Raw genomic sequence first — 26,078 nt, 5'->3', positions numbered from 1 at the left:
TCATCGTCTGAATCCAACTGCATCAGAACAACCCTCATCTTTACTTGCCACAAAGAAAATCTTGTATTGCGATTTAGTTGCGGAATATCATACTTCAACCCAGCCATCCCGAAAAAATCTCAATCAATCTACGAAAGTAACCAAGCTCTGATAACACTTGTCAAGCGCGAAAACTCCAATAACACACGTTGATTCCAAATAGGTTTATAAAGAACGAGATTTAATGACAATATTGAAGTATATTAGATCACACCACGAAAACACAAGATTAAATTTATAAATAAAGAACACAAAGGGTAACCGCAGATGAACAATATTTATTAATTCAACAGTATGGAGAATACAAGACAGACTAGCAATACTGCTTCTATTTTACTTTCTACAAACTGATCAGAGAAGTCTCGTATTTATAGGCCAATCCTAAAAGAGTCCTAAAAGACAAAAAAATATATTACAATTAGGAGACTCAATTTCAAAAAAATTTTATTTCCTCATTCAACTTAGTTTTCTTAAACCCTAGGTTAATATTCTCTAAGTCCAAATCGAATACGTCTCTTCAAAAGGCTCATATTTGAGTCATACTCCTAACAATGAAGACAATGAATTGAAGTCGAAGACCCTCCAATATAAAGAAAAACTCTTTCTAGGTGGATTTCTTCACGTTCCATAATTTTGGCAGAAGGGGTGCCTACATACAAAAGGGGAGTAGCCTACCCTGACAACTTACAAGAAAGAAATCAGTGACACGAAAGAGAAACACGAAAAGAGAGAAGAAAGAAATTTAAAGTCTAAATTCGTGGGGTTGCTTTGCCTTTCAATCCCTATTTTTATTTGGATAATTAGGTAGGAAAAAGGTGAGATGTATAACCCAACAACTAATCGGGCTCCGCCTCCATTAGATATTAATTCCACTATCTTGGCATTCTAACACGGAGATTATTGTGTTAATTTGGATGTTAAATTAATTATTTGGGCCCCTTCATGATGAAGACATGCTTTCCTTCCTATTCGTTGAGATTCTTTGTTTATTTTTACTTAATTTGTTTATTTTTCCCCTCCCTTTGCCTTGATTGACATGATTGCTCAAAATCAGCATAGCACATTGGCAAACAATTATAAACAAGAATTAAAAAAAATGTTGGTGGGATTTTAATAACCAATTTTGTTGGTAATTTTTCGTTGTCAATGGATTATCTCGAGGTAAAGAGCGTCCACTTATAAATTTATCAACATATGATCAAACAAACTTACCTTTGACACAAGATCTGAGGTCCAAATTTAATTTCAATTCAATTTTTTCTTCTTATACCTTTTTTTTTTTTTTTGTGAGAAACACATTGATTCTTTGGAATATATTTTTTAAATGTGTTGTTAAAAAGTTTGAAAATATTATATAAACAAAAAGTGAAAAAGTGATTTTTTTAGAGTTTTTATCTAGGGGTGTCAACGAATCGAGCAGGTTTTCGAGTCGAAAATTAAGGCTTGAGCTCGGCTCTAGCTTTTTTAAGATAGGCTTTTTTGGCCCAAGCCGAACCGAATAAAAAAAGCTAGGCCAAAAAATCGAGCCTCGAACCTTACTGAGCCGAGTCGATTTTTTTTTGTTGTTTGTGAAGGCAAGCTGCCAACTGCCTTTAAGGTAGCTCTTCTTTTTTTCTTTGCTTTTTTTCGTGCTGGCCCGCAAGCCGACTCAAGCTCGGCCTGGCATGCCCAAGAGTGGGCTCGACCCGAGCCCGGAGTTGGGCCAGCTAGGACTATTTGCAGACCGAGCCAACTCGAGAAACTATTTGACATCCCTAACTTTAATAAGTGCTTTAAAACAAATTCTCTAATTAACAAAACGGCCTTACATCTTCATAGTTGTTTAGAATAATAGTAATATACAATTCAAATTGAACTAAGGTACTATTGGGAAGTACAATACCTACAAAATAAATATGAGAGTACTAGTAATAAAAACAGTTGACAAGAGAGAACTTTTCATTGCGAAAGAATGATGTACCAAACAAGATTTGGATTGGTTAAATCCAATTTGAAAATTTTTGCCTACTTTCGTGCCTGAAATGACTAAAAATTTAATTGATGGTTAGCTTTAATAATTGAGGACAGTTCAAATTTATTTGAATTCAATTGACACTTATTGAAATGCTGATAATCACTCTAAGCTTTTCTATACATATATATAATCATAAATTTGTTGTTGAAATAGATTTTTATAAACAAAATTTAAAAATTATATAATTTTTAGTGCTTGTGTTTAAATTAAAACTTATGCAGCGAATTTCACAAAACGCGTGGATAAAATTCTTCTATCAGATCTTTTTGAAGCACATATAAAAATTACTTCACTTTCCTTGTTTACTCCACAAAATACAAAATTCAACACGATATCATTCATGCGTATCCTATTTGTTACGTGCAACTATTTTTCAGGTATATAAAAGTTTTTTTCTTGCAAGTTCCTTTCACTTGTTCATTCAAGGCAAGTAGACGATTGTGGGACACATTTGCGATATTATTGTTGATGATTCGATCTGAATTATCGACACTATTGATTTCATCAAAATAATTGATATTAACTATTAGTAATTATTGAAAAAGTTTTTGTCGATGATAATTGCTATTAATCTTTCTTTCATAGATTTTGCACATTTTAAGTTGTTTGAACTGCTTCCGTATTTTCTCACAATTAAAAAACGGAGAAAAAGAAGAAATGAAAAGAAAAAAAAAATTTGAGAAGGTATTTTAAAGATAGACCTTTTTCATTTTTTCTTCTTTTAGATAAATGGATTTAAGACAAGAATCAACACCAATCCATATATCGGATACATGTGGAGAACCACATATTTCGGCCCATAGAGAAATCATTTAAATGGGCCCAGCATCCTACTCACCTCCACGTCAGCCTCCGAGACACTATTGGGGACACGTACGACTTTCTACACCGAATCCTGTCCCAATGCAACCGGACCCACTTCTGATCCGGCTTCACTACAGTGTGTCATCACTGTCGGAGACGCTCATTTCAGATTTGGATCTGTTAACCCAATGGGCCTATCGTAATTTCGCTAAATCTAAAGCCCCGATTTGTGTAACACAGTCTTAATCTTCTCCTATAAATTCATCCACTCCGTGTCACTGTTGCCCCTCTGAACTTGACTCTTAACCAGCTTGAATTCCAAAAATTACCAAAATAGCGTATAGCCTTAGCTGGAAATCTATTTTTTGTGGCGTTTTAGATTGTTAAAATCGAGTCACAAGGTATATTGGAATGCACATTGATGACTTTTTATACCTGTAAATAGCTATATCTTATCAATCCATGTTTGCGTTTTTCATTGTTCTCTCTTGAATATGCCTGTAGATAAAATCTAAAACCTCCACATCGTAATCGTTTTCTGTATAAACGTGGCAACTGTGCGCTGAGATTAGGCAATTTTTGAGATTTTCCAAATTTTGTTTTAATTTCGGGTTCAGATGGGAGGATAGTAATTGTAAGAAGAAGAAAAATAGCTGCTGAGCTGCTGGATTTAGAGTTATATGGATATTGTTTAGAACTTGGAATTCTTGTTCAGATTGATTTCAGTACAGTGAATTACCTATTATTGATCACTGTTGAGGGATCTTGTTAAAAGTTTAAAAAACGAGAGACTGTTGAGAAGAAGTGGCCTGTGAGAAATGTTGATGAGAGGCAAATGGTAGGAAAAAATCATCTTGACATGTAGATTTTATTCTTGTGAATAATGCCCCCTTTTCCATGAAATATTAAATGTATAAATTGCTCTGCGTTATTTTTTACAACGTGGGATAACTTAATATCTTCTAGAATTATGAGTGAAGAAGTTTTGTTTTTCATGATCATGGGAAACAGACATTCAATTTCAGGATCTCGAAATTTATAATGTCTTGACCAATATAAAAGAAAAATAACAAAATTCTTTATTTTAATCAGATGGAAAGTAAGAATAGCTCTTGAGTTTATTTGTCGGATCACATCTCTTTCTTTCTTATTATTTGATTGTGTAGTAAAGCTCTACAAAATGGGTTCACAAGCTGTTGAAGATTTAATCGAGGCTTCATCAGGGGTTCATTATTCTGGATTTCATTTGGATAATATAGAGTCAAGTACCTCGACAACTGATACTATCAAGCAACCCTTTGTCATTGGTAAGTGCAGACTAACAATAGTCTATCAAGCTGATCTGATCTTATGCAAAAGGGAAATGAATTCTAGAATTATTTTTTCATGCTGCTGCATATTAGTAATTCTGCCCACCTCAATCAAAATCAATTTTTATGATTTTTAGTGCAATAAATCACAAGGATTATACTAACACCTGATATTAGGGCCAGTTATTCAAACTTTTTGATCTCTAAAAATCCCATGCACAATTCATTTTGAGCAGCTGAACTTCACATCAATAACGTAAGCATAAGAGTGGGAAAAAAAGCAGCAAGACTTGCTAGGCGGTACTGAGTATATGTGCTTTACAGAAAATCATTTAAGATGTATTATGAATAGAGGAATGCTATATTATCTTCATCTGACTCCAGTGCACATCAGTTTAGATGGATAGGGACCTTAGTGATTCATGACATATGGTGTAATATGAAAGGCTGATCCATAACTCTAAAACATCAAAGCAACTATTGTTTCCTAATTGATATGTTTGTTAACCATGAATTTTGCAAACAGGTGCCTTAAACGTGTGAGCGTGAGCAATTTTCTGCCTGCTTGCTAAGTGTGAATTTAGTTTTGTTAGGATCATATCATTCAGAGTTATGTTCACTGATAATTTATTTGACATTCTGCAACTTACATGTTATCAAACATGGCAGTGCCAGATGAACCATAGTTTGGTAAGCAGTAAAGCTAAGGAATACCACCCTGCATGTACTGCACTTTCTTTGATAAAATCCGGTTTATGGTGATCTTCTATAAAGAGAAACTAGGGTTTCACCAAGAATTGAAGCCGAGGGGCGCATGAGATAACGTGGACACCCAATAGCATATTTTGCAACAACTTTTTTGAATATTTGAATTACTTGAGTTTCCACGGATATCATTGAAGAATAAGTTTGCTTCAATCTTCATTTCAAAGTCAGTGTGATGTCTCTGAATCTGACTGTAGAAATCAATAATAATGTAGTCTTATTTATTTATTTGGTTATCTTACTCCCTATTTGATCTGTACATAGTACGCTGAACTTTGACTTTGTAGTGAAACTTGAAATTCATCAAGTTGGAAAACTTTATTATTTGTTTTGAACTTCAGATATATAATTTTTATATCATGGCATAACCAAGTATGGTTTGCCATTGCATTAATCTTTTACATTATTTCTGGAAACTTGTTTCTGGTACTGTATTTATCTCCATTGATATGAGCTTCTTGGATCGCCTCAAACGTTCTGCATTGCAGGAGTTGCTGGAGGTGCAGCATCGGGGAAAACTACAGTTTGTGATTTGATTATTGAGCAGCTTCGTGATCAGCGTGTTGTACTTGTTAACCAGGTATCAGCATGTTGGTCCTTCAAGTTTGAAACTAAAGATTTTATCTTTGCTCTTTCTTCAAATTTTTTTTTAATTATTATTCTAATTTGAATTTCTTGTAGTCAAATATGGTCATATATCTTTTATCGCTGTTGCTATTGCTATTATTGTCATCTTCTGCTTGTACAATTTGACTATTTTAAAATGTATTATATTATTATTTTGAAACTTGCATTAGTTAGTACTATAGTATGTAGAAATTGAAGGGATGGAGGCTACGCCAGAAACCTTACTTCCTGCATCTGTTGTTTTCTCTTCCTGTTTTTCTGTTTAATGTAGAAAATAATGTCACCTCAGAATTTTTTTTTATTTTTTTAATAAATTTGAAAACCATTTTTAATTTATTTTGTTCTTCCTCCATTCTACAATTTATTTATGTACATGGGCTCTGATGTTTGGCCCTGTTGAGCATTCAAGGAGAGTTTCAACTGATGTCACCTTCCGATTTCATGCTGAAGTTTTATGCCTCATGCACTATCTGCCTCCAATTTGGCATGCTTGAAAGTCTTTAACATAATTTAGTAGTTATTTTTTTCCTGATAAAGAAGCTCATCAATGAATGAAAGACTGCAAGTGTATAGGGCAAGGAATACACTTTTTCACAATTTTATGACCTTTCTTTTAATCATTTTGTGGGAACCCTGTAGTAATTTTATGTGGGAAGAACACAGCTTTTTGGAGAAGAAATTCTATGTGTTCTTATTCTTTATTGAACAATAATCGACTACAATATAAGCAACTATGTTATGACTGCACAAGGAAATAATTTTACAAGGTAAGTATTCTGTCGACAGCTATCTTAATTCTCTTAGGTAATTGGATAATCTACATATGACAGTAGCACAACTTGAATGGTCCACATTATTGGGTGTGTCGTGTGGCATCAATATTTTCATTTCACGTGCCTGCTATTTTTATGTTCATAGAACAAATCTACACGGACATACACATTTGTGCTATGTGATGCTATATATGCAGTTAAAATCTTGTTTTGCTAATTCACTTTTCAAAATGGATGTTTTGTCAGGATTCATTTTATCAGAATTTGACACCAGAGGAACTTAAAAGAGTTCATGAATACAACTTTGACCATCCTGGTGGGTTTTTTCTTAAATTTCTTTCTCACTTGCATCCATTTTTTTCAATGTTCTAGAGTCATAGTCAAGTATAATGTTCAAATTGACAGGTATATATTCGTTACAGATCATAATTTATCTTGTAAATATGCATTTAGAGTTCTGATATATTGTTATTAAGCATTTATTAGTAATATGGAAACCATTTTCTGTTGAGAATTTTGACATACGATCTCTTTGGTGGTTAATTGTCCTGATTATCCTCTATAATAAAGGCAGTTGATGCTGCAACATTTCTATTTTTCCATGACTTTTTTCACCTTGATTTTGCAATTTCATACTCGTATGCCATTATAGAAATTATGAAATTATGCGCTATTCTTTTTGATATTTTAGCGTTGAGGTGGTTATAACTGTGAATTACTCAAACATATTCTTACATCAGACATCTATCTATAGCCAAGATAATGAAATAATTAGAGCTTTTATGCTGCAGCTTGTACTTTCTACTTCATTGTTAATTAGTTTTCTGGCCCTTAAGACAATTGATTTTCTTTGAATGTCGGAAAAAAATTACGATAGTAATAGTTAGTTACTTTCCACTACTGGGCAACGTGGTCAATATCAGATCGATCAGTTTCATGTTTTGGACTTGCATCTGTACAGAATTTTTATGTTTCTTTTAATATTTTATTTTCATTCAGATGCATTTGACACCGATCAATTACTGTGCATTATGGATAAACTGAAGTGTGGTCAAGCTGTAGATATTCCAAAATATGATTCCAAGAGCTATAAAAACGATGTCTTCCCTGCTCGAAGAGTAACTTCTTTTCTTTCTTTGTCCATTTTTTAGTTTTATTTCTATTTTTTTAGATGGTGCCCCTTTGTGTTTAAATTGTACACTGTGTAGCAAGACCCGTGGTTATGAAAAAGTAAGTTACTGGTGTTGGTAGTCTTGACATGTCAGGATTTAAAGATTGAAACTGTGGAGTTGAAGCTTCTTTTTCACCCTTTCTTTCTTTTCTCCCCAAAGAATTCACATTTCTTATAGCCATGTTTCTGCTATGCTAATTTCATTTCCAAAAGTTATTTATAAATTAATATGCTATCAATTTTGATAAAAAGAGAAAAGCTCATTAGATTAGAGAAACGAGGAAAATATTAGATAAGCTAAGTACCAATACAATTTAGACATGTATTTTGTAAGCTCGGATCTTCTTTCCTTTTCTTAATGAAAATAGCATGCCAATGGCTAATAGATGCATCTATAGGCAACTAATGCTCCTACACCAGAGGAACTTAAAAGAGTTCATGAATACAACTTTGACCATCCTGGTGGGTTTTTTCTTAAATTTCTTTCTCACTTGCATCCATTTTTTTCAATGTTCTAGAGTCATAGTCAAGTATAATGTTCAAATTGACAGGTATATATTCGTTACAGATCATAATTTATCTTGTACATCTGGCAGGTAAATCCCTCAGATGTTATAATTTTGGAAGGTATACTCATTTTTCATGATCCGCGTGTACGAGATTTGATGAATATGAAGATATTTGTAGATACAGGTTCTTCTTTTCCTTCCCTTCCCTTTCCATGATTTTGTTTTTTGTTTTTTGTATTCAAGATGTTTTTTCTCCTGTATTTGCTAATTGCTAATATTTAACCATAATGATGATGAGAGTGAGGCAATCTTTTCGTTTGTGAATTCAATTTAGATTTAACCTTGCCTTTGTGGATGATCTCGTTTATTATTTCTGTCTGTAAAAACAAAAATTCATTTTGAGATTGTCTATGAAACTTGCAAAAATTTCAACTTGGACTAAGTATATAGTGGAATTATGAAGGGGTTGATTGACAAAGTTTTTGAAGGTTTTAGCAAATTTTGATCAAGCTAGTGAGATAGTCGAAAAGTTGATAAAAGTTATGGATTCCATGAAATGTGTAGTTAACAATAAAGTTTGACTAATTGATAAGTTGATAAAATTTTAGCAACTTTTTATCAAACAAGCACTAAATAAGTCGTCAAGGGAGGAATGGTAGAATTTGGAATAATATCTCACTCGACAACCATGAAATCCTTCAAAATGATTTGATTTTTTCTTCTCTCTTTATTTTATTTATTTCTTGTTGGTTTTTGTACAGAAATCAGTAATTGGTTTCATGAACTTACTAAACTTAGTCTTCTCTTCATTAAGTCTTCATGATATAAAATTTTCAGTGCAGATGCTGATGTACGTCTGGCGAGGAGAATAAGACGTGACACAGTTGAAAAGGGTAGAGACATTGGCATGGTACTCGATCAGGTTAGCAAGATATAGGGAAACAATATATTTACTAGTTGGAAGATGCAACATATAAGTGCCTGTAACTTGTTGAACTTGGAAATCACTGCTTCCATATTACCTGCATCCTTCATCCGTATTACTCGTAAATATGTTAAGATTCTGCAAAGTGGTTCCTTTTGCTTCTGTAGCATAATGTTGGGTACCATTGGGCTTCATCTGTATGCAGTACTCAAAGTTTGTGAAGCCTGCTTTTGATGATTTCATACTTCCAACAAAAAAGTATGCTGATATTATCATTCCTCGGGGAGGAGACAATCATGTGGCTATAGATTTGATCGTTCAACATATTCGGACTAAACTTGGTCAACATGATCTTTGTAAAGTATATCCTAATCTATATGTCATTCAATCAACTTTTCAGGTACTGTTCTTGTCCTGCTACCTTTATATGTAAACTGTCTGCATTTATCCCATGTTTTACAATTGGTATGTCATAAGATCATCTCTTTGTGCTTCGTGTTAAGTTTCCCTTTTATATTGATCCCAGTTATTGTTGTTTGTATTACCAGATACGTGGTATGCATACACTTATACGTGACGCTCAAACAACAACACATGACTTTGTCTTTTACTCTGATCGGCTGATCCGCTTGGTAGGTTTTGTGGCTGTGAGATGTGTTTGTTTGACAATCATACCAATTAATTTAGCATAGCAATCACCATCTCTATTTGAATTGAATAAAACCCTGTACTTAGGTTGTGGAACATGGTCTTGGACATTTGCCATTTACTGAAAAGCAGGTGATCACTCCAACAGGTAATCCACTTTCATCATGTATTCTGTGGTGTTTCCTCAAGTTTCTCCTGTTGCTTGCATTAACGTGTTTCATTAATTCCTGTGCTGTTCAGAGGTTGTGGAATTTGCAGTTAGTTTGGCTTGCTGCTTCTTGACTCAAAGGTGACTGTGATGTGAAAATACAAATTTTGGACAAAAAGGAAAAATTTAAGTCATTATTCCCATCTGTAGGGCAGATTCTTCTTAATGGGAGGCACTAGTAAAATTTGGCCCAAACAGAAAAGGAAACATAGATAATTGTCAATGAAGCAGTAAAAAATGACTTTTAAGGGCAACTCATCTGAAATACCTCAGTAGAACTCAATTAGATTAACCTTAGTTTCTCTAGTTTGCAACTCCAGCAATATGATTCTCTCTCTCATAAATTCTTTCATCTAGAAGATTATGCCATCCTGCTTTTACTTTAAATTCTAATTCAAGTCCAGGTTTTCTTTTCCTCTTACTCTCATCTTTTTCACCTGTAGTTCACTTGAACTTTGTCCTTCTCATCTGGGATTTGTCCTCCTGATTTGTTTTGATTTTATTTTTTGATTTTCAAATTTTACATGCTTTGCTAACTTCACAGTTCTTACCAATAGTCATACTGATAAATGCCTATGTAACATCTGTTCAAATTGTGCTTACAAATATCGTCTGGTTCACATACAAAAAAAAGCAATTTATATTTATTTTTCATGTTGTTTAAAATTATATCTTACAAAAAGCATGCTTATATTGGTCAACTTCTCTCATTATCAGCATTGGACAATCTGAAATAAGATTTTTACTTTTTAGACGCTATTCATGTATTTGGTCAGAGACAAATGATGGTTCTTGAAATGGACTTTAACATTGAAATTTCAAGAAAGAGATGCATTTCTTCAAAAAAATCTGGAATTAAAACTGGATGGTGGTGTTACTCAATTCAAAAGTTTCTTACAAGTCATTGAAGTCCATTACAAGAACCATCATTTGTCTCTTACCAAATACATGAATAGCGTCTAAAAAGTAAAAATCTTATTTCAGATTGTACCAGTTTTAATTCCAGAATTTTTTTGAAGAAATGCATCTCTTTCTTGAAATGTCAATTTTAAGATATTTTTACTCCATTAGTTGTTTGGCTTGAAATTACAGTTTCTTATTCAAGTTTTCAGTTATTTTAGCACTCTTTCAAAAATCACATTTCATCCAGAATTTCTCTGTTCGAATGCAGGATCAGTGTACACTGGTGTGGATTTTTGTAAGAGGTTATGTGGTGTCTCTGTAATTAGAAGGTACAAATGATGGATCTCAATTTTAACACCCACCTCCCCAGGTTAGCAAGCACTTCATGTCCTCTTTAGTGTATCATGTGTTGGTTTTCATACCTCTCATTTATTTCCATTCTTCTCTACTGCTTCTAATTTCTTGCAGCTGATTTACGAAAAGCTGCCAAACGACATCTCAGATAGACATGTCTTGCTATTGGATCCAATACTGGGCACAGGTTAGTGTATTATATATTCATTGATAATCAAACAAGTCTATTTATCAGGTTTGTGATGTATTATTCGTGTTCTTCAATTATTGTGAGTTACTACTACCTCCTGTAATGAGATCCATTTAGATATACAATTTCGGGTTGTGCTTGGTGTACATAATTTTATGTACATAAACATCTTTATGTACATAAAATTATGTGCAAGTATATTTATCGTAGAATTTTTTGGGCACTCATGCCCTCATTGTAATCAATCTCAGGAAATTCAGCTGTTCAAGCTATTTCTTTACTTATAAAGAAGGGCGTACCCGAGGCCAACATCATATTCCTCAATCTCATCTCTGTAAGCTTAATAGCTTTATGCAGTCTTTTCTCTGTATAGATTTTGTATAAATAATCAAATTTTTGTCGTCCATTTTTATTATTTCAGGCACCTCAAGGAGTACATGTCGTCTGCAAACGTTTTCCTAGAATAAAGATAGTGACATCTGAGATTGAAATCGGTTTGAATGAAGAATACCGCGTTATCCCTGGCATGGGTGAGTTTGGTGACCGATACTTTGGCACAGACGATGAATGAACCACCTAAACCGGCCCCCACCGGCAGTTATACTAGAGATGAATTTCCCTTCCCAATAATTACTTACAGAAAAGAACTGAACGTACTCGGTTTTGGTACAATTTTTACTGTGCTAGTGCTTGCTTTACCCATTTAAGCATGCAGGGAATATCATTCTTGTTTGTTTGAGACTTAAGAACTATGCATATGATAAATAAGGTATACTTTGTTTTCATATTCCAGCTGATTGTTTCTCATTATTGTGATTTCTTCACTAAACTATTCAATTTTCTTGTGATACCTTTTCGATTTAGATAAAAATCAAAATTTACTAAAATTTTGATAAAATTTTATGGAATATATGGTTTAAAAGTTGTGGATCTCATGAAATGTGTAGTTAAAATCCATTGTCGATTTTGACTTGAATTTTAATTTATTTTTAATTGAACCAAATAGGATCTATAGCATTCAAAAGAACATTGTAATGTTGTTAAGGGAAACCGAGGATGTGAGTGGAACAAATGGTAAATTGGGAATTGGATGTCACACTAGCAAAAAATTGAGGAGAACTTGCAGCGAAATCGACCCAATTTTTAATTGTTTTAGCCTCCGTCTTAGAAGAATTTATGGGTCCATTAGAACGTGGTTTGCAAGGACTTAGGTAAGTATTATTGTTATCACAAACACTAATTCAGGAATGATCTATTGAGCATCGGTGTTCATTTTATGTTAAGCACTAATGACGTGTCATATAAATATATTGGTGGAGGAACTTAGAGCGGATGTCAACATTTGAATTAAATTTAAAATTCACCAATAAATTTATGCTCATTAAATTATTTTTGTACATTAATTACCTTATATCATAAATATTAACCAACTCATTAATTTATTAACTAAAAGTATAAAACCCACCCCGCCTAGTAAAGGCTTTGAACATTTTGCTATAAGGACATTCCTCTATGGGCTTCATTTTTCCTCAATTTTATTTTTAATCACAAATATCATGGGTCTCAAGATTTTTATTTACTTGACTTTGATTGAAATCTACTCAAAACTTGATTTTTAGCTAAATCGAACATGAGCAATATTTCGTGAACCAATTAGTTGCGATTAGAATCTGGAGGATAATGGCTGTGTAATGGATCATTCTCACACATTCCTTTATGACTATCCAAGGAAGATAAGTTTTCAGAGGCTAATCTTCTGACACGTGTCACATGAAGAATATAGGAATATCCCATTAATCTCTATATAGATAATTGTTTCTTGTTTTTAATTTTGCCTATTCTTCTCCATATCTTTGCATAATACAATCGTCAGAACTAAAGCATGTCCGCCTTCGTAGGAAAGTATGCTGGTACGTCTCTCCATGCAAATATCATCTTGGTGTGAACGTATGCATGCACCATGCAAACAAGTAAATATAAACCTGTTATTCAGTTGGTCAAAGCACTTCGTCTAAAAGTATAATTAAATTGATACTATACACACACGGCAAAGTTCTATATGAAGCAGGTAAGGTTTTTATAGATAATTAATTGTACTTGTAAACTACCTAGATACTTCTCTTCTTATATATGATTCTATACTCGTGTTTACGTGTGATTGTACTTAAAAGTTACTTTTTTAGTAGGTTATAATTTTATTTATTTTTTCAAAAGAAATAGTTTTGTTAGTACAAAATATTAATTTGAAAATCCTATTTTTATTGCTTATTTATTTGGAAGTCCTGGTGAGTCCCGTTTCGATTTAGTATTATTTCGTTATTAATAAAATGTGTCACCAATAATGGGTTAGGAAGGGAAAAAAAAAATAATAATAACGTTGAAGTAATTACTTCAATTTCTTATTTTTAACTGAAATTCATGTAAATATCCAGATGAACTAATTAAGAATGCCAAGTACATTGCCACCCCCGGCAAGGGTATTCTGGCTGCCGACGAGAGTACCGGCACAATCGGCAAACGCCTAGCCAGCATCAGTGTGGAGAACATCGAGTCCAACCGCCAAGCTCTTCGCGAACTACTCTTCACCTCTCCCAATGCCCTCCCTTACCTCTCAGGGGTTATCCTCTTCGAGGAAACCCTTTACCAAAAAACCTCGGATGGCAAGCCATTCGTCGAAGTTCTTCAAAAAAACAACGTTATTCCCGGAATCAAAGTCGACAAGGGCACCGTGGAGTTAGCTGGGACTAATGGCGAAACCACCACTCAGGGGCTCGACTCGCTAGGAGCCCGTTGCCAGCAGTATTACAAGGCTGGTGCGCGTTTTGCCAAGTGGCGTGCTGTTCTCAAAATTGGCCCTACTGAACCATCAGAGCTGTCCATCCAGCAGAATGCACAGGGGTTGGCTCGGTATGCAATCATCTGTCAAGAGAATGGACTTGTACCGATTGTTGAGCCCGAGATTCTAACTGATGGAAACCATGATATCAAGAAATGTGCTGCGGTTACTGAAACTGTTCTTGCAGCAGTTTACAAGGCACTGAACGATCAACATGTTCTTTTGGAAGGAACTCTTTTGAAGCCTAACATGGTCACTCCTGGCTCTGATAGCCCTAAGGTATAAGGGCTATCAAATCCTCAACATTCTAGTTGATTAATTAACTAGTCAAGAGTCTTTAGTATCCATGCAAATTAATGCCTTGTCTCATCCATATATCTCTACAGGTGACACCAGAAGTGATTGCTGAATACACAGTTGCAGCCGTACGCCGGACAGTACCACCGGCCGTGCCGGGGATTGTGTTCCTCTCCGGTGGACAAAGTGAGGAAGAGGCAACCTTGAACTTGAATGCGATGAACAAACTGGAAGTTCTGAAGCCATGGACGCTGTCATTCTCATTCGGTCGAGCTTTGCAGCAAAGCACACTCAAAACATGGACTGGAAAGAAGGAAAATGTTGGCAAAGCTCAAGAGGTGTTCTTGGGAAGGTGCAAGGCTAATTCTGAAGCCACACTTGGTAAGTACACTGGAGGAAGTGCTGGAGAATTGGCTTCTGAGAGTTTGCATATCAAGGGCTATAAGTATTAATTTAAAGTTTCTATGAGTGCAAGGGGAAAAGGCTTCTGAATGTAACTAAATTTCTTGTATTTTGCATACTTAACACGTTTATCTTCAGTACATTACATATTATGGTTGTCTGTTTTGATATAATGCAATTCATCAAATTTCAAGCAACTTCTGACTCCAACCTACAGAAGAAATGCCTCTCAATCTCCAAGAAATCATAAGAATCTTCCTAGTGTTTCAACAACCATAGGCCAAATATGAACAGTTTTTGTTCTATGGTAAAAATTTAAAGCCTTTGAATCCCAGTTTAAAACAAGGTGCAGTGGTGTGTTTCACAATTCTGACTCAATACTGAACAATGGCTTTTGCTAGTTTATGCGGAAGAAAGCTTTTGCAATTTTAGTGATACCACTGTGCTTATAACTATAATGGAAGTCTCAACATTGTGACTTCTATCTCTGTTTTTTGCCTTTCAAAATTCATAAGGTCACTTCAAAGATTTTCTTATCTACCTACTTGTGGATGCTAATTTTTAACTTCCTTAAAAGTCTATGAAAGTAATATTTCTAATACCCTGTTCCAAAGTAGACTCCAAATCTATCTCAAAGAGCTGGGTGAGTGTTTCTTACATAGACTTGTTTAGAATTTTGAGTGAGACAGGACTGTGCTCATCAAGAATTTTATTGAGTCTGTTCTTTGTTAGCATTCTAGACACTACCTTGTTGTATTTATATCAGAATCAAATGAGTTTTGGAGAATTTTACTTGTTATCGTGATTAATTGAAATTACTGATAGCTATTCTTAGAGAACCTGACATAATACTTCGAGCTATTTACAAATTGTAACAGAAAAGAATACTTCATATAGATCAAATTCAAGAACAAATGCAAATAAAGTAAAACCGAATGTGCATATCTCTTGCTATTCATTTCTTGGTTCTGCCACTGTGGGACACTAGAATACGTGTTGGTGGGCTTGTCATCTCTAATTGGGATCGCCCGTGCAACATTAAAAATAATGGATTAGACCAAGCTTAATTTTTACAATTTTTACTCTAAAAGTTCCTCTACTATTGTATACGATGCGGTTTCTCTGCACCTGTTTCTGAAGCTCCAGAGCAAGAGTTGGTGGCATATAAACCATACTTGATATCATGTGAACCGATAATAACTGTGTCTCTGCTTCTTTGAGCGTGGGGTTGAACAGCTTGTGTTGCTATTAGATTATCTAGAAAGTAGAGATCCAGATTCAGGTACTCAAATCTAACATTAAGTTTCCTGTTTGAGTTGAAAAAGTTTGCAAGAAATGCTATATCGGAATTTAGAAACTTGGAAGTGTCAAAGTAGATGACGGTTAGACTGTAATATTGCTAAAATTCACTCCCGGCCATGTGCACACCCGAGGATTGGGATTGGACCTCTCCAACAATTCTGCTACCATCGTGCTCGAGCATCTAGGAGTCCTCGGGATATGTTTATGCCCAAGCTCTTGTATTACGTGTTGACAACATTCGACGACATTGTCCTCGGGTTATATCCTCGGGTACGTGAACTGCACCATGGCACTGACGCCCTCGAGCAATTCGCTGTGTCTCATATGCCTTCGTGCTCTAACGATGGAGGAGCCCAACTCGTATAGGACTCTAATCTGATCTAAATATCTCACACCTTATTCCCATGCCCAAAAGAACTCTACCGTAGCAGTATTTACTATAATTGGGACTAGTCATAACACAAGTCCAACACCTACTTCAAGTAAGACTCTTTTGGATAAGAATAATCAACTAACTTAATCCTACTAGGAATGCACTACCTATCCCTATAAATATAAGGCTCCATTCTGTCATTCAGGTACATTTTTCATTATTTCTAATTTATAACCTTACGCACAAATTCTCTTTCTGACTTACACATCGGAGAGGCGACGAGAACACACCTCGTTACCTTTGATTCAAGTACCGAAAAGTACTATCATGCTCATTCATAGTCCTCAAGCTCGGGAAGTCAGAAGGTGCAGATTTTTGGTAGCATCGGACCGGTTGTGGGGATGTTGAACATTGGATTTCTTGGTTTAATACCAAGGAAGATTATCAAAGTAGCTATTCCAAAGGATCAGAAAAGGTTAAATACTAAACATAGGATTGCACCAAACCAGAGAACTAAATTTGTTTTTTGAGGTTGTAGGAGTACATGTTGCTGTCCTGGTTTTTGCTTGGTGCTATATGGCACTTCTGGTGGCAGTTTTTGTTTGCTCCAGGATTGCTTTGATATGATAATCTGATGGGAAGTAGATGGCTTGTTTTGTTTTTGGGGGAGGCAGCGTTAAACGTGGTGGTGGTGAAAGAGAGAAGGGAAATTAACGTTATTGATGGCTCAAGGAAGATTTTGATTAAGGCCAATGGGGCCTATTTGAATATTTAGAAGTAGCTAGTAAAGATTTAGCCGCAGTTTGAGCCTCATTTTGACAAGAAAATGTATTTTGAAATAGTGATTTTTTTAGCAAATGTGTTGTTAAAAAAGAAAAAAAAGTTTTTAAGTTACGCGTAAAATTATTTTATGAAAAAATGTGTGGTTTAAAATGAGTTTTTATAAAAATGGGGCCAGACATGGCTTAAAGTTGAACATAGATTTTTAAATTTGAAAAATATTCTGCTTTTGCTATTGAATCAAACCTTACAAGATTAAAGAAGAAAGACTTAGTGAAATGTTTGTATAATGTTACGTGTAGTTCCTTTTAATCCAACTTGAGGATCGGCAACAATGGGTTCGAACTATTTCGACTTGCTTGAACTTCTAATCGGTGAAGATCTGACCCATAACATGTTGACATTTCACATAATGGTCAATCAAATCAATGGAAGGACCACTTTTATCAACTCATTTATCATAGTATTGCAGCCTTATTGCTACTTTTTTGTAATTGAAGATTTGAAGTTGATGCCTCCGCACTAAGAAAGTGGTACAAAAGGAGAAATCCTGATTAAGATAACTTACTTTATTTGATTCCCTTATTACTCGAATTTTTTTATAATCTCTGATACAATGGGGATTAAGACAGGGACCTACCTTCTAATGCCATTGTTTGTGAACTTAACAGTAGTAAACTCTGTAATCTTCAATGTGCTCAAGATTTTCTTTTGCAGTCACAAATCATGATTGACAACGTTTAACTAAGTTAATATCCACCCAATAAGAGGAATATAGCAGTTAGATCTTCATTACCTCCGCTAGCCTTTAAAGCCTTAATCACTTGTTCTCTTTCAATTCCTAGCTCAACAAACTTTGCAACTTTTGCTTCAAAATCAGGTCCCTGCCAATTAGCATCAAATCATTCTTAGTTAGCCGAAAAAGCGAGTCAAGTTAAACAAAAGTAGTGCATCTGGCAAAGTAGTTCTAGATGAGAGCGAGGCAAAAAACGTGTATTGTGTATATATCAGAAATCAAGAACCTTTTATATGCAAATAATAGATTTCAACCATCGAGCGATCGATTTTCTAGTGTTCTTCATTCTCCCTGAAGATCTACTACAATTCTTTTGTTGAATTAGATGGGATGCAGTGTTTTTCATACACAAGCAACCTAGTTTCCATTCAACATCTTGGGCATTGTCACAATTCTAAGTAAAGCAGAAACCACCACAGGCAACAAATTATACAAGCAAACTTCTCTAAACAATTATACGGGCATTCTCTATGCCTTTATAAGGAAGCATGGTGGCGTGGACAGTGGAAAGAGCAAAATCCATACTTGTACTCCTGAGCTAGACACTTCCTTGGTGTACCTCTTTTCATCAAATAAACTAGATAGAATGTCCTCTGGAATTTCATAGAAGATTGAAGTAAGAATACTTAAATGCAAATTTAATTTACATAACAATTGATGCAACGTTTGGAAATATTACTACCATTTAAAATCTGTCTCATATAGTAAAGATAAAAAAGAAATAATAAGATCAACCTGTCAGAAAAGGCACAGAAACCTCTCCAAGGCCAACTCTCAAGACATTTTCCTTCAGATCAATTGTACACTGTAAATGGCATTACTGTAAGCAAATCAAAACAAAATTTGTCCTGAAACCAATTAATAGATCAAATTTAATTACAAAAAACTACCTGAAACTTGTACAGCATATCAAACCCAAAAAGGAACTCCATGTTGGGAGAATCCAGGACTGTGAAGGAACACGGGTAAAATATTTTCCCAATCTACCATATTATGTAAACAAACACGTCCAAGTTAACCGGAATGCCATTTCATAACAACTCACAAGCATGGTTGAAGGCAAGAGAACAAAAATGGTTTTAAATGAGGATAGCCATAGTACATGGGTACCTTGATGGGAGCAACATGTATCCGGCCAATTATCTCAGACTGACCGACTCCTCGAGCAATTCCCCTATACCGTGTATCTATAAGCTTCGACAGTCTGAAGGAAGAAAATTACTGAACGATTAACAATAAATATCTGTTCATAATTACCAATATAATGGTTTACTGAAGTACTGATTAATACCAAAATAGGGATCAGAAAAACTAAAAAGAAGGATATCATACCCACAACGCTCGGCACAGCTTTTAGATATAATTGTTGACTGAGCTGCACTGCTAACAATGGCCTGAACATAGACGAGTGAGATACATAGCTCACTCAAAGCAAGAAAATATAGGACAATAAGGATTGCAATAGGCACACACAACACGAGGGATTATATAATAAAAAATGTGTAATTCTTCTTAGTTCAAATCTCCTCTGAAATCTGTTGGATGAATTTTGTGAATAGTGACGCTGAAATAAGTATAACGATGGTGACAAAGCCGAGGCAAGAGTTGGACTCTTTGTCCTTAAGTCGAATTTGCCCCGCAACGGTGCCTACGGATTTCGGCAATCGACTCCCAAGATACAACGGCTACACTTGTGTTTGTAGCACTCCAAAACACAAGTACAACGAACCAATTTAGGCTTATGTACTCCAAGGATGAAATGAAAGAAAATCAAAATAAACGAAATGATTTTGATTTTGGATAGAAGAGAGGATGAGAAACGTTTTGCATATCAAACTGTGAGGAATAGGACACCCAAAGGGTCCTATTTATAGACCATGAAGGGGTGTGGACGAAATGGTTGAGACCAAACCATGCACCATTTCCAAACAATGCATATTTATGAAAAGGTGTCTATTCACTAATGGTTGAGGTCTTTTTCGTAATTTCTCATTCATCCGATATTGGTTTTCGAAATGCCAAATATACCCTTCAATACATGCAGAGAAATCAAAATTCTCTTTCGGGGGCGTTGCCCCCGACCCCCCACGAGGGGTGCTGCCCCCTCGACCCTCGCTACCTGACCGGGCAGGTCGATCCCCGTTTGTGCGCCCCGAAGCGGCGAAGTGGCAAACAATTTTGCCTAAACGGATTGAGTCGAGCTTTTGAGTATTTGGCCGAATTCGATACGAACTTTAATCGATTTTCAATTCTCAATTTATTTAACCAATATCCAACAATCCCCCACATGAATTCAAGAACTTCGTGAAGCTTTGCAGATGAGAACAATCTTAATCCACACCAAAGAGGCATCTATCATATGCCTATATGCCAGATCGTTCTTCCTCCAATTGTACGGATTTTTGCTTCTTGGTTTTCTATTTATGGGTTTTTTTGTCTGTCTTCTTTTATTTTTTGGGGGTGGCATGAGGGCAGATACTAGATGCAAGAATAAGGAAGTGCAGGTCACATTTTTTACCAAGAAGAGTACCTTCAATGGAACGCTATTAACTTCCATATCAACATATACCATTACCTGAAAAAAGCATAAAACTTCAATGGTTATGTTAACAAACAACAAAGATATACAACGAACAGATGGACGGCATTTATTACATACCTCCTTTGCAAAAGCTTCAGGATTGTAATCTATGGCAGCAGCCCATATTTCATCTATTGCTTTCTGCAGAACAAAATCGCAATTCATAAAACCCCAATAATTATTTCAAGTGAATGGAATCGGTAAATGTCATAGTTTTGATCCGAAAAATTAAAAACAGAAGCAAATTATTGGACTATGCTGATTGCATCATCCTTTGATAACAGATCACGAGTCCAGAAAATGAGATTTTCATGTATTGATAGTATGCACCAAGATACTACGGTTGCACTTATAAAGTATAATGAGATCGTCACAAGTATTCATAGTCACCATCCCTTCCTATCAAGTACCATACAAGGCACAGAGTAAAACGTATAAAGAAAATAGAAAGTGCAGTGAAAAGTTGAAAGCCAAACCAATGCATATCGAAACCCACTTGATATCTATAATGATTACCGGTAAACAACACTAACCATTTCCTCTTCTCGTTGACCCCATAATTCACCTCTCTGGCGATTACGCGTGCTTGAAATATCTTGGATCATATTGAGACCATTTCCAAGGATAGCTTGTGCCAACTCGGGATCACTCTGGAAGTTCAAATAGCAAATACGATTTCAACGATCCTTTTATCTTTACACAGAGCTGATACGTCTATATCAGAAAATCTAGATTGCTTAAAAACAAGAGAATGCTCTTAGCAATATGAGAGATGATAAACAGAAATCAACTTCTTCAAGCAGAGAATAGTGGGAAACCGGTTGGAAGACTTAAGAAATGAGAGCGATGACTAATATTCGAAATTTGTTTGGACAAACAATAGCTGGTGCATCAAAAGAAGATCAAAAGCAATTGAAATAAGAATGCAACTAAAGAATTTCAATAAGCTCATAAAAAGAACATATTTTTCTATAACTATATCACCAAGGATTCTTACTTAAAAAGTAAAAAAGAAACCAAAAAATGCTTCCAACATCTAGAAAAGTACCGATGAATGACTCAATCTCTCTACCTGGAACAGCTCGGTCATCACATTAGAATAGTTTCGAAGCTGTTGCTGAAAAGCCAAGGGGTTCACAGCAGAACCATCTGGACTGAACCCTGACTCATTTGGTGATGCTCTACAAGAGATAGAAAATCTAAAAATTTCATCACAATACATTCCAGCAATCTTGTTCAGATTTGCTTATAAGTTGCTGAAATGATTATTATATGAAGTTTTATTTCACATAGGTCACTATATTAGTTTCCCTGTTGAATTTTGATGTGTCAAATGATCGTACACTATGCCATACTCGAGAGATGAGTCATTTGAAAACTTCTTGAATCTTTCCAAGTGTCTGATTTCAGAGTTACAAGGAGAGTAACATACACAAACCTAGCATTGGAAGACGAAGAATTGAAGACCATCACGATCAAATCTCTATCACCAACACCGAGAGCGCCAAGTTTCTCATTATTCCTCATTACAATCCCATTATACAGCAGCTGCTGAAGCTGTGGCACTCTTGTCTGCTTATTCGATATCATAAACACAAAATATATAGTAAACGTCAATGTACAAATTTATAACAAAGTAAAAAAACGGAAGATATTACCTTTTCTTCCGAAAGAGCTTTCAAGTTCTCCACCTGTAATGAGTATTTAAATCCAAAATTATCATCAACAAGTAAGAAAACATTCTGTAACACAATTACAGAAAAAAATACAGTTTAGAAGTAAGAATAATTTACAGTTTCATCTTGATCGACGTCTAGAATGAATAGTTGTTCATCGTCAGTCATTAAGTGATCTTCATCTCTCAATTAGTTTTGAATACGATTTAGTTTTGTGGGATATTATTTGTAATGTGGAAAATGGTTGACACTTGATAAAGAATATATCTGAATCTTTGTTGACTTCCGTCTTGGTTATTCTTAATCACTCTTTCTTTAAGAGTTGTCATCACGTTATTAAGCAATTAGAAGAGTTGTAAAATAATGGCCGAGGAAAAGAAGGTGGCAAAGATGTTTTGAAAAGTTTAATTATAAAGATGGTATTATTCTGTTCTGTTATTGAAGAACCTGACATACTTTGAGCTGATTTATAAGTCTGAGACTAGCTATGGGGATGTCAAACACTTGAGCAGTTGATCTCTCGATTTAATGGCAAGGAAGATTATCAAAGTATTATTCTTGAGAATATGAAAAAGAGGCCAGGCCTCGTGTTTGATTTAGCTATAAAATTTTAAAAATAAACATGTCCAAAATTACACATAAGACTTGCAACTTCTATCAACTTTCAACCATTTTTCATTAACTTTCATCGAAATCTATCAAAAAACTAATTCTATCAAAACCAAACACCAGACTACTTAATTTGTAATCCGAGGTTGTTGTGACTTGCTTTGATATGACAATCGGATGGCTTGGTTTATTTTGGGGGAGACGGCTTTAGTGGTGGTGGTGGTGGAAAAAGATGAAGCATTTTAAGGTGAAATTTATCAAGAAAATCCTCAGCATGAAGTCATGAGAAGGGAAATGACATTATTGATGGCTCAATTGAGGTTTTAAATAAGGTTAATGGTGCCTATTTTGATCTTCAAACGTAGTTAGAAAAATGAAAGTCGAAGATTTATTTTGAACCTGGGACTCAGTATCAGAATATTAGAGGGGAAAAAGGGACTTAAGCGAAAGAGTTCAGAATCTTCAAAATTCATTCCACTTTTTGTTCAAATGAACGATACAGTTCTTTCACTCTTCGATGTCAAATCCAAATTCCTTTTATGTTTAACTGCAAGAATTTTTTCTGCAGTTATCAAACGAATAAATATTTTTTATGCGCACAAGTTACAAAATCAACAATGGCCTATGCCGGTGTGTAGAATCATCTTCAGCCCCCAAAAAGAAATCCAGCAGCTTGTTCTTCGTTGCCATCAAAAAACTTCAAAGCTTGAATCACTTGTTCCCTTCCAAATCCTAGCTCAACAAGCTTTGCAACTTTTGCTTCAAAATCACGTCCCTACAAACAAAAAATGGCGTTCAGTCCGAAATTCTAATTCCAAATAACTAAACTATAAGTCTTAATATGGTTCAAAATGAGAATAAACAAGGCAAAATCAATCAAGTAACAGATGATTTTGATAAATATTGAACAAACTAGCAGCAAGTACCAAATTTGCCAAAGGAGAACTAGCATAAAGTGGAAACAATTTCCAACTAAAATGCAATCCGAGAGCATTGTAAGACGGATCAAAACACACGTTTACGATGTAATATTTTCATTGTATCCTCATGTTTTGATGCAGTTCAAGTCATTAGCGTCAAATCTTTAGTCCATTATCATTCGTACATCATTCGATTCCAGTTAAAGAAAACTATAACATTTCACCTAGTCCAAGGTGAGAATAAATGAGGCAAAATTAATCAAAATAACAGACGAACTTGGATAAATGTCAAACAAACTAGCAATTGATACCGAATTTGCCACAGTTGAACTAACATAAACATTTCTAACTAAAATCTACCTGTGCAGCATTCCCGCCAGTGCTTCCGGTGGCTGAAGTTAGAAGAGGAATAATTAGTTGGACTCAATTTATAGCAGAGCAAGAAAATCAGAGATGAAGAGTAATTAAACGCAACAGCTAAGAATGACAATAATGCAGTAGTAATACTTATGGAACCCCATGGGTTGGCTCCATTATTTCAAGTCAAATCAAACATAAATATACGCTTTGAAAAATTATGTAGAAACAAACGAATTATAAATATAATAAAATGGGAAATTTCTTAAATATCAAACTAACCAGAAGGTCTTCCTGTTTGGGTATTGATGTTCTCTCCAGATACAGATGTTGCCTGAAAAACAGAAAATAGAAGTGAGATTATCTGATGGCAATTTACATCTGCATGAGTAAATGTGCTCCCTTGGTAAACAAAATAGCTAAAATAAAATCACAAACATCCTTTAACAAAGTATCTCGAGATATAAAAATACAAATTATCGTAGGAGAATAAACTCTATTCATCAGTTTGTGTGGACTGTGGAGAGAAAATAATGTAAGGGGGCACCTGAGATAAGTATTTATTATTGCATCATTACCAGCTAAATTTAATTTAATTGTTTTAAACCCACTTGCGCATGGACCCATGAAACTGGTCTGGCTCCAACCCTCTTTCACATTCCAGCTTACATTTTATTTTTATTGTAGTGGCATGGAGGGAAGAAAAGACTGAAAATGGCTCCTACAAGGGTGACGGGGGATTTTTTCCCACAACCCTGTCCCACCACTTAGTTCTTCAACACATTTCTACAAATGCAGAAACATGTATTGGGCAAAAAAAGAAATCAAAATCATATGTTGATTATAGTTTGTGCAAACAACAATTTTCTATTGTTAATCATTCCTCCGAAGATATATCGCTTCCATTTGGTGGGGATTAAAATCAAATTTTAAATAGATTTTGATAGAAGTTGATAAAACGTATAGTTGAAAAGTTGGTGGTTCCATAAAATACGTGGTTAAAATTAATTATTGACTTTGATTTAAATTAAAATCTGATTCGATTGAACAATATTGTTTTTTTAGGTTGATATTGAATATTGATGCTGAGGATTTTTCATATGTATCCATTTCAGATTATATTGAAATAGACCAGAATGATGGTGTAAAGGTGACATCATCTGGTATGCCTGACCTGGTTCTCCTAATCCTTCAAAGTTCAAGTACCAGTGAACCACTAACAAACTGGTTCGGTGAACGGATATTGGTGGGGATTTAATAAATGGTTCAGGATTGCTAGGTTAGTTTAACAGAGAGGATGAGTAAAAAGTCCCAGATAGTATGGATGTCAAGGCTATGTCCATCTTGACACAGTTTACAGGTAAGCTGAATAATTCATTTTCTCCTACAACGGAAACAAGTTTATCGTGCTCTCTTGTGCAAAGAAGTTTGCAATTTGGTAATCTCTAGCAAAGATCTTCACCTTAATATTCTACATGTGTGATATTTATGCAAGCCCGTTCCCTTTTAAAACGGGCATTGTTTCAATACTAAATTAAAACAAAACACGAGCCAAAAATTATAAAAGCAAACATCCCTAGACAATTATCTGCTCATTCTGTATGGCACTTGAAAGATGAAAACAACAGAATAATGAATTGCATAAGAGCATGGACAGTGGAAAGAAACGTGATGAGCAACATCCTTACTTGTGCTACTGAGCTAGATGCTTCCTTCAACCTCTCTTCATTAAATAAATTAGAAGGAATGTCCTTTTCTGGAATTTCGAAAATAGATTATTAAGATTACTTATAACTCAAATTTAAACAATTGATGCACATCGGAAAACTTTATTAGTGTAAAAGTCTATCGTAAAAAAAAAAAAAAAAAAAAAAATGATAAAAAAGAAAAAATTTTTTTTTGAAAAAAA

At 34.8% G+C, this 26,078-nt stretch overlaps 4 protein-coding genes across 5 annotated transcripts in view; 2 read left to right on the top strand and 2 right to left on the bottom strand.

Moving 5' to 3' along the window:
• Nucleotides 1-2,980: 2,980 nt before the first annotated feature.
• LOC111378618 (uridine kinase-like protein 3) lies at nucleotides 2,981-12,048 on the top strand. The gene is given in 13 exon segments (XM_023001847.1): nucleotides 2,981-3,258; nucleotides 4,029-4,164; nucleotides 5,421-5,512; nucleotides 6,579-6,648; nucleotides 7,332-7,450; nucleotides 8,100-8,196; nucleotides 8,855-8,934; nucleotides 9,143-9,337; nucleotides 9,486-9,569; nucleotides 9,673-9,733; nucleotides 10,965-11,237; nucleotides 11,492-11,574; nucleotides 11,662-12,048. Coding segments are annotated over 12 exon segments (1,431 nt in total). The 5' UTR covers nucleotides 2,981-3,258; nucleotides 4,029-4,037; the 3' UTR covers nucleotides 11,812-12,048.
• A 995-nt stretch (nucleotides 12,049-13,043) lies between these two features.
• Nucleotides 13,044-14,972, top strand: LOC111378620 (fructose-bisphosphate aldolase, cytoplasmic isozyme 1). The gene is made up of 3 exons (XM_023001851.1): nucleotides 13,044-13,150; nucleotides 13,673-14,355; nucleotides 14,463-14,972. The coding sequence occupies exons 1-3, from the start codon at nucleotides 13,123-13,125 to the stop codon at nucleotides 14,823-14,825; spliced, it is 1,074 nt and encodes a 357-aa protein (XP_022857619.1). The 5' UTR covers nucleotides 13,044-13,122; the 3' UTR covers nucleotides 14,826-14,972.
• Nucleotides 14,973-17,784: 2,812 nt separating this feature from the next.
• Nucleotides 17,785-22,491, bottom strand: LOC111378619 (DNA damage-inducible protein 1-like). 2 transcript variants are annotated; one of them, XM_023001848.1, is made up of 13 exons: nucleotides 22,401-22,491; nucleotides 22,266-22,298; nucleotides 22,040-22,179; nucleotides 21,680-21,788; nucleotides 21,141-21,257; nucleotides 20,686-20,748; nucleotides 20,557-20,601; nucleotides 19,359-19,420; nucleotides 19,137-19,230; nucleotides 18,917-19,009; nucleotides 18,762-18,831; nucleotides 18,552-18,619; nucleotides 17,785-18,114 (listed from the first exon to the last, which is right to left on the bottom strand). In XM_023001848.1, the coding sequence occupies exons 1-13, from the start codon at nucleotides 22,449-22,451 to the stop codon at nucleotides 17,980-17,982; spliced, it is 1,080 nt and encodes a 359-aa protein (XP_022857616.1). In that variant the 5' UTR covers nucleotides 22,452-22,491; the 3' UTR covers nucleotides 17,785-17,979. The 2 variants fall into 2 exon arrangements, with proteins under 2 accessions (XP_022857616.1, XP_022857617.1); XM_023001849.1 differs by having other exon boundaries at nucleotides 22,046-22,179.
• An 847-nt stretch (nucleotides 22,492-23,338) lies between these two features.
• LOC111378609 (DNA damage-inducible protein 1-like) overlaps nucleotides 23,339-26,078 on the bottom strand; it is a 16,668-nt gene continuing 13,928 nt past the window's right edge. Inside the window, exons 11-14 of the mRNA XM_023001838.1 lie at nucleotides 25,858-25,932; nucleotides 24,452-24,503; nucleotides 24,173-24,204; nucleotides 23,339-23,667 (exon numbers count right to left, since the gene is read on the bottom strand). Of these exons, the coding sequence (XP_022857606.1) occupies nucleotides 23,539-23,667; nucleotides 24,173-24,204; nucleotides 24,452-24,503; nucleotides 25,858-25,932 (288 nt within the window). The 3' untranslated portion in view covers nucleotides 23,339-23,538. The remainder of the gene's footprint in view (nucleotides 23,668-24,172; nucleotides 24,205-24,451; nucleotides 24,504-25,857; nucleotides 25,933-26,078) is intronic.

This window comes from Olea europaea, unplaced genomic scaffold (genome assembly GCF_002742605.1).
Source record: "Olea europaea var. sylvestris unplaced genomic scaffold, O_europaea_v1 scaffold1839, whole genome shotgun sequence".
NCBI lineage: Eukaryota > Viridiplantae > Streptophyta > Magnoliopsida > Lamiales > Oleaceae > Olea > Olea europaea.
Note: the sequence above shows the minus strand (reverse complement) of the source record. Positions and strands in the feature narration are given on the sequence as shown.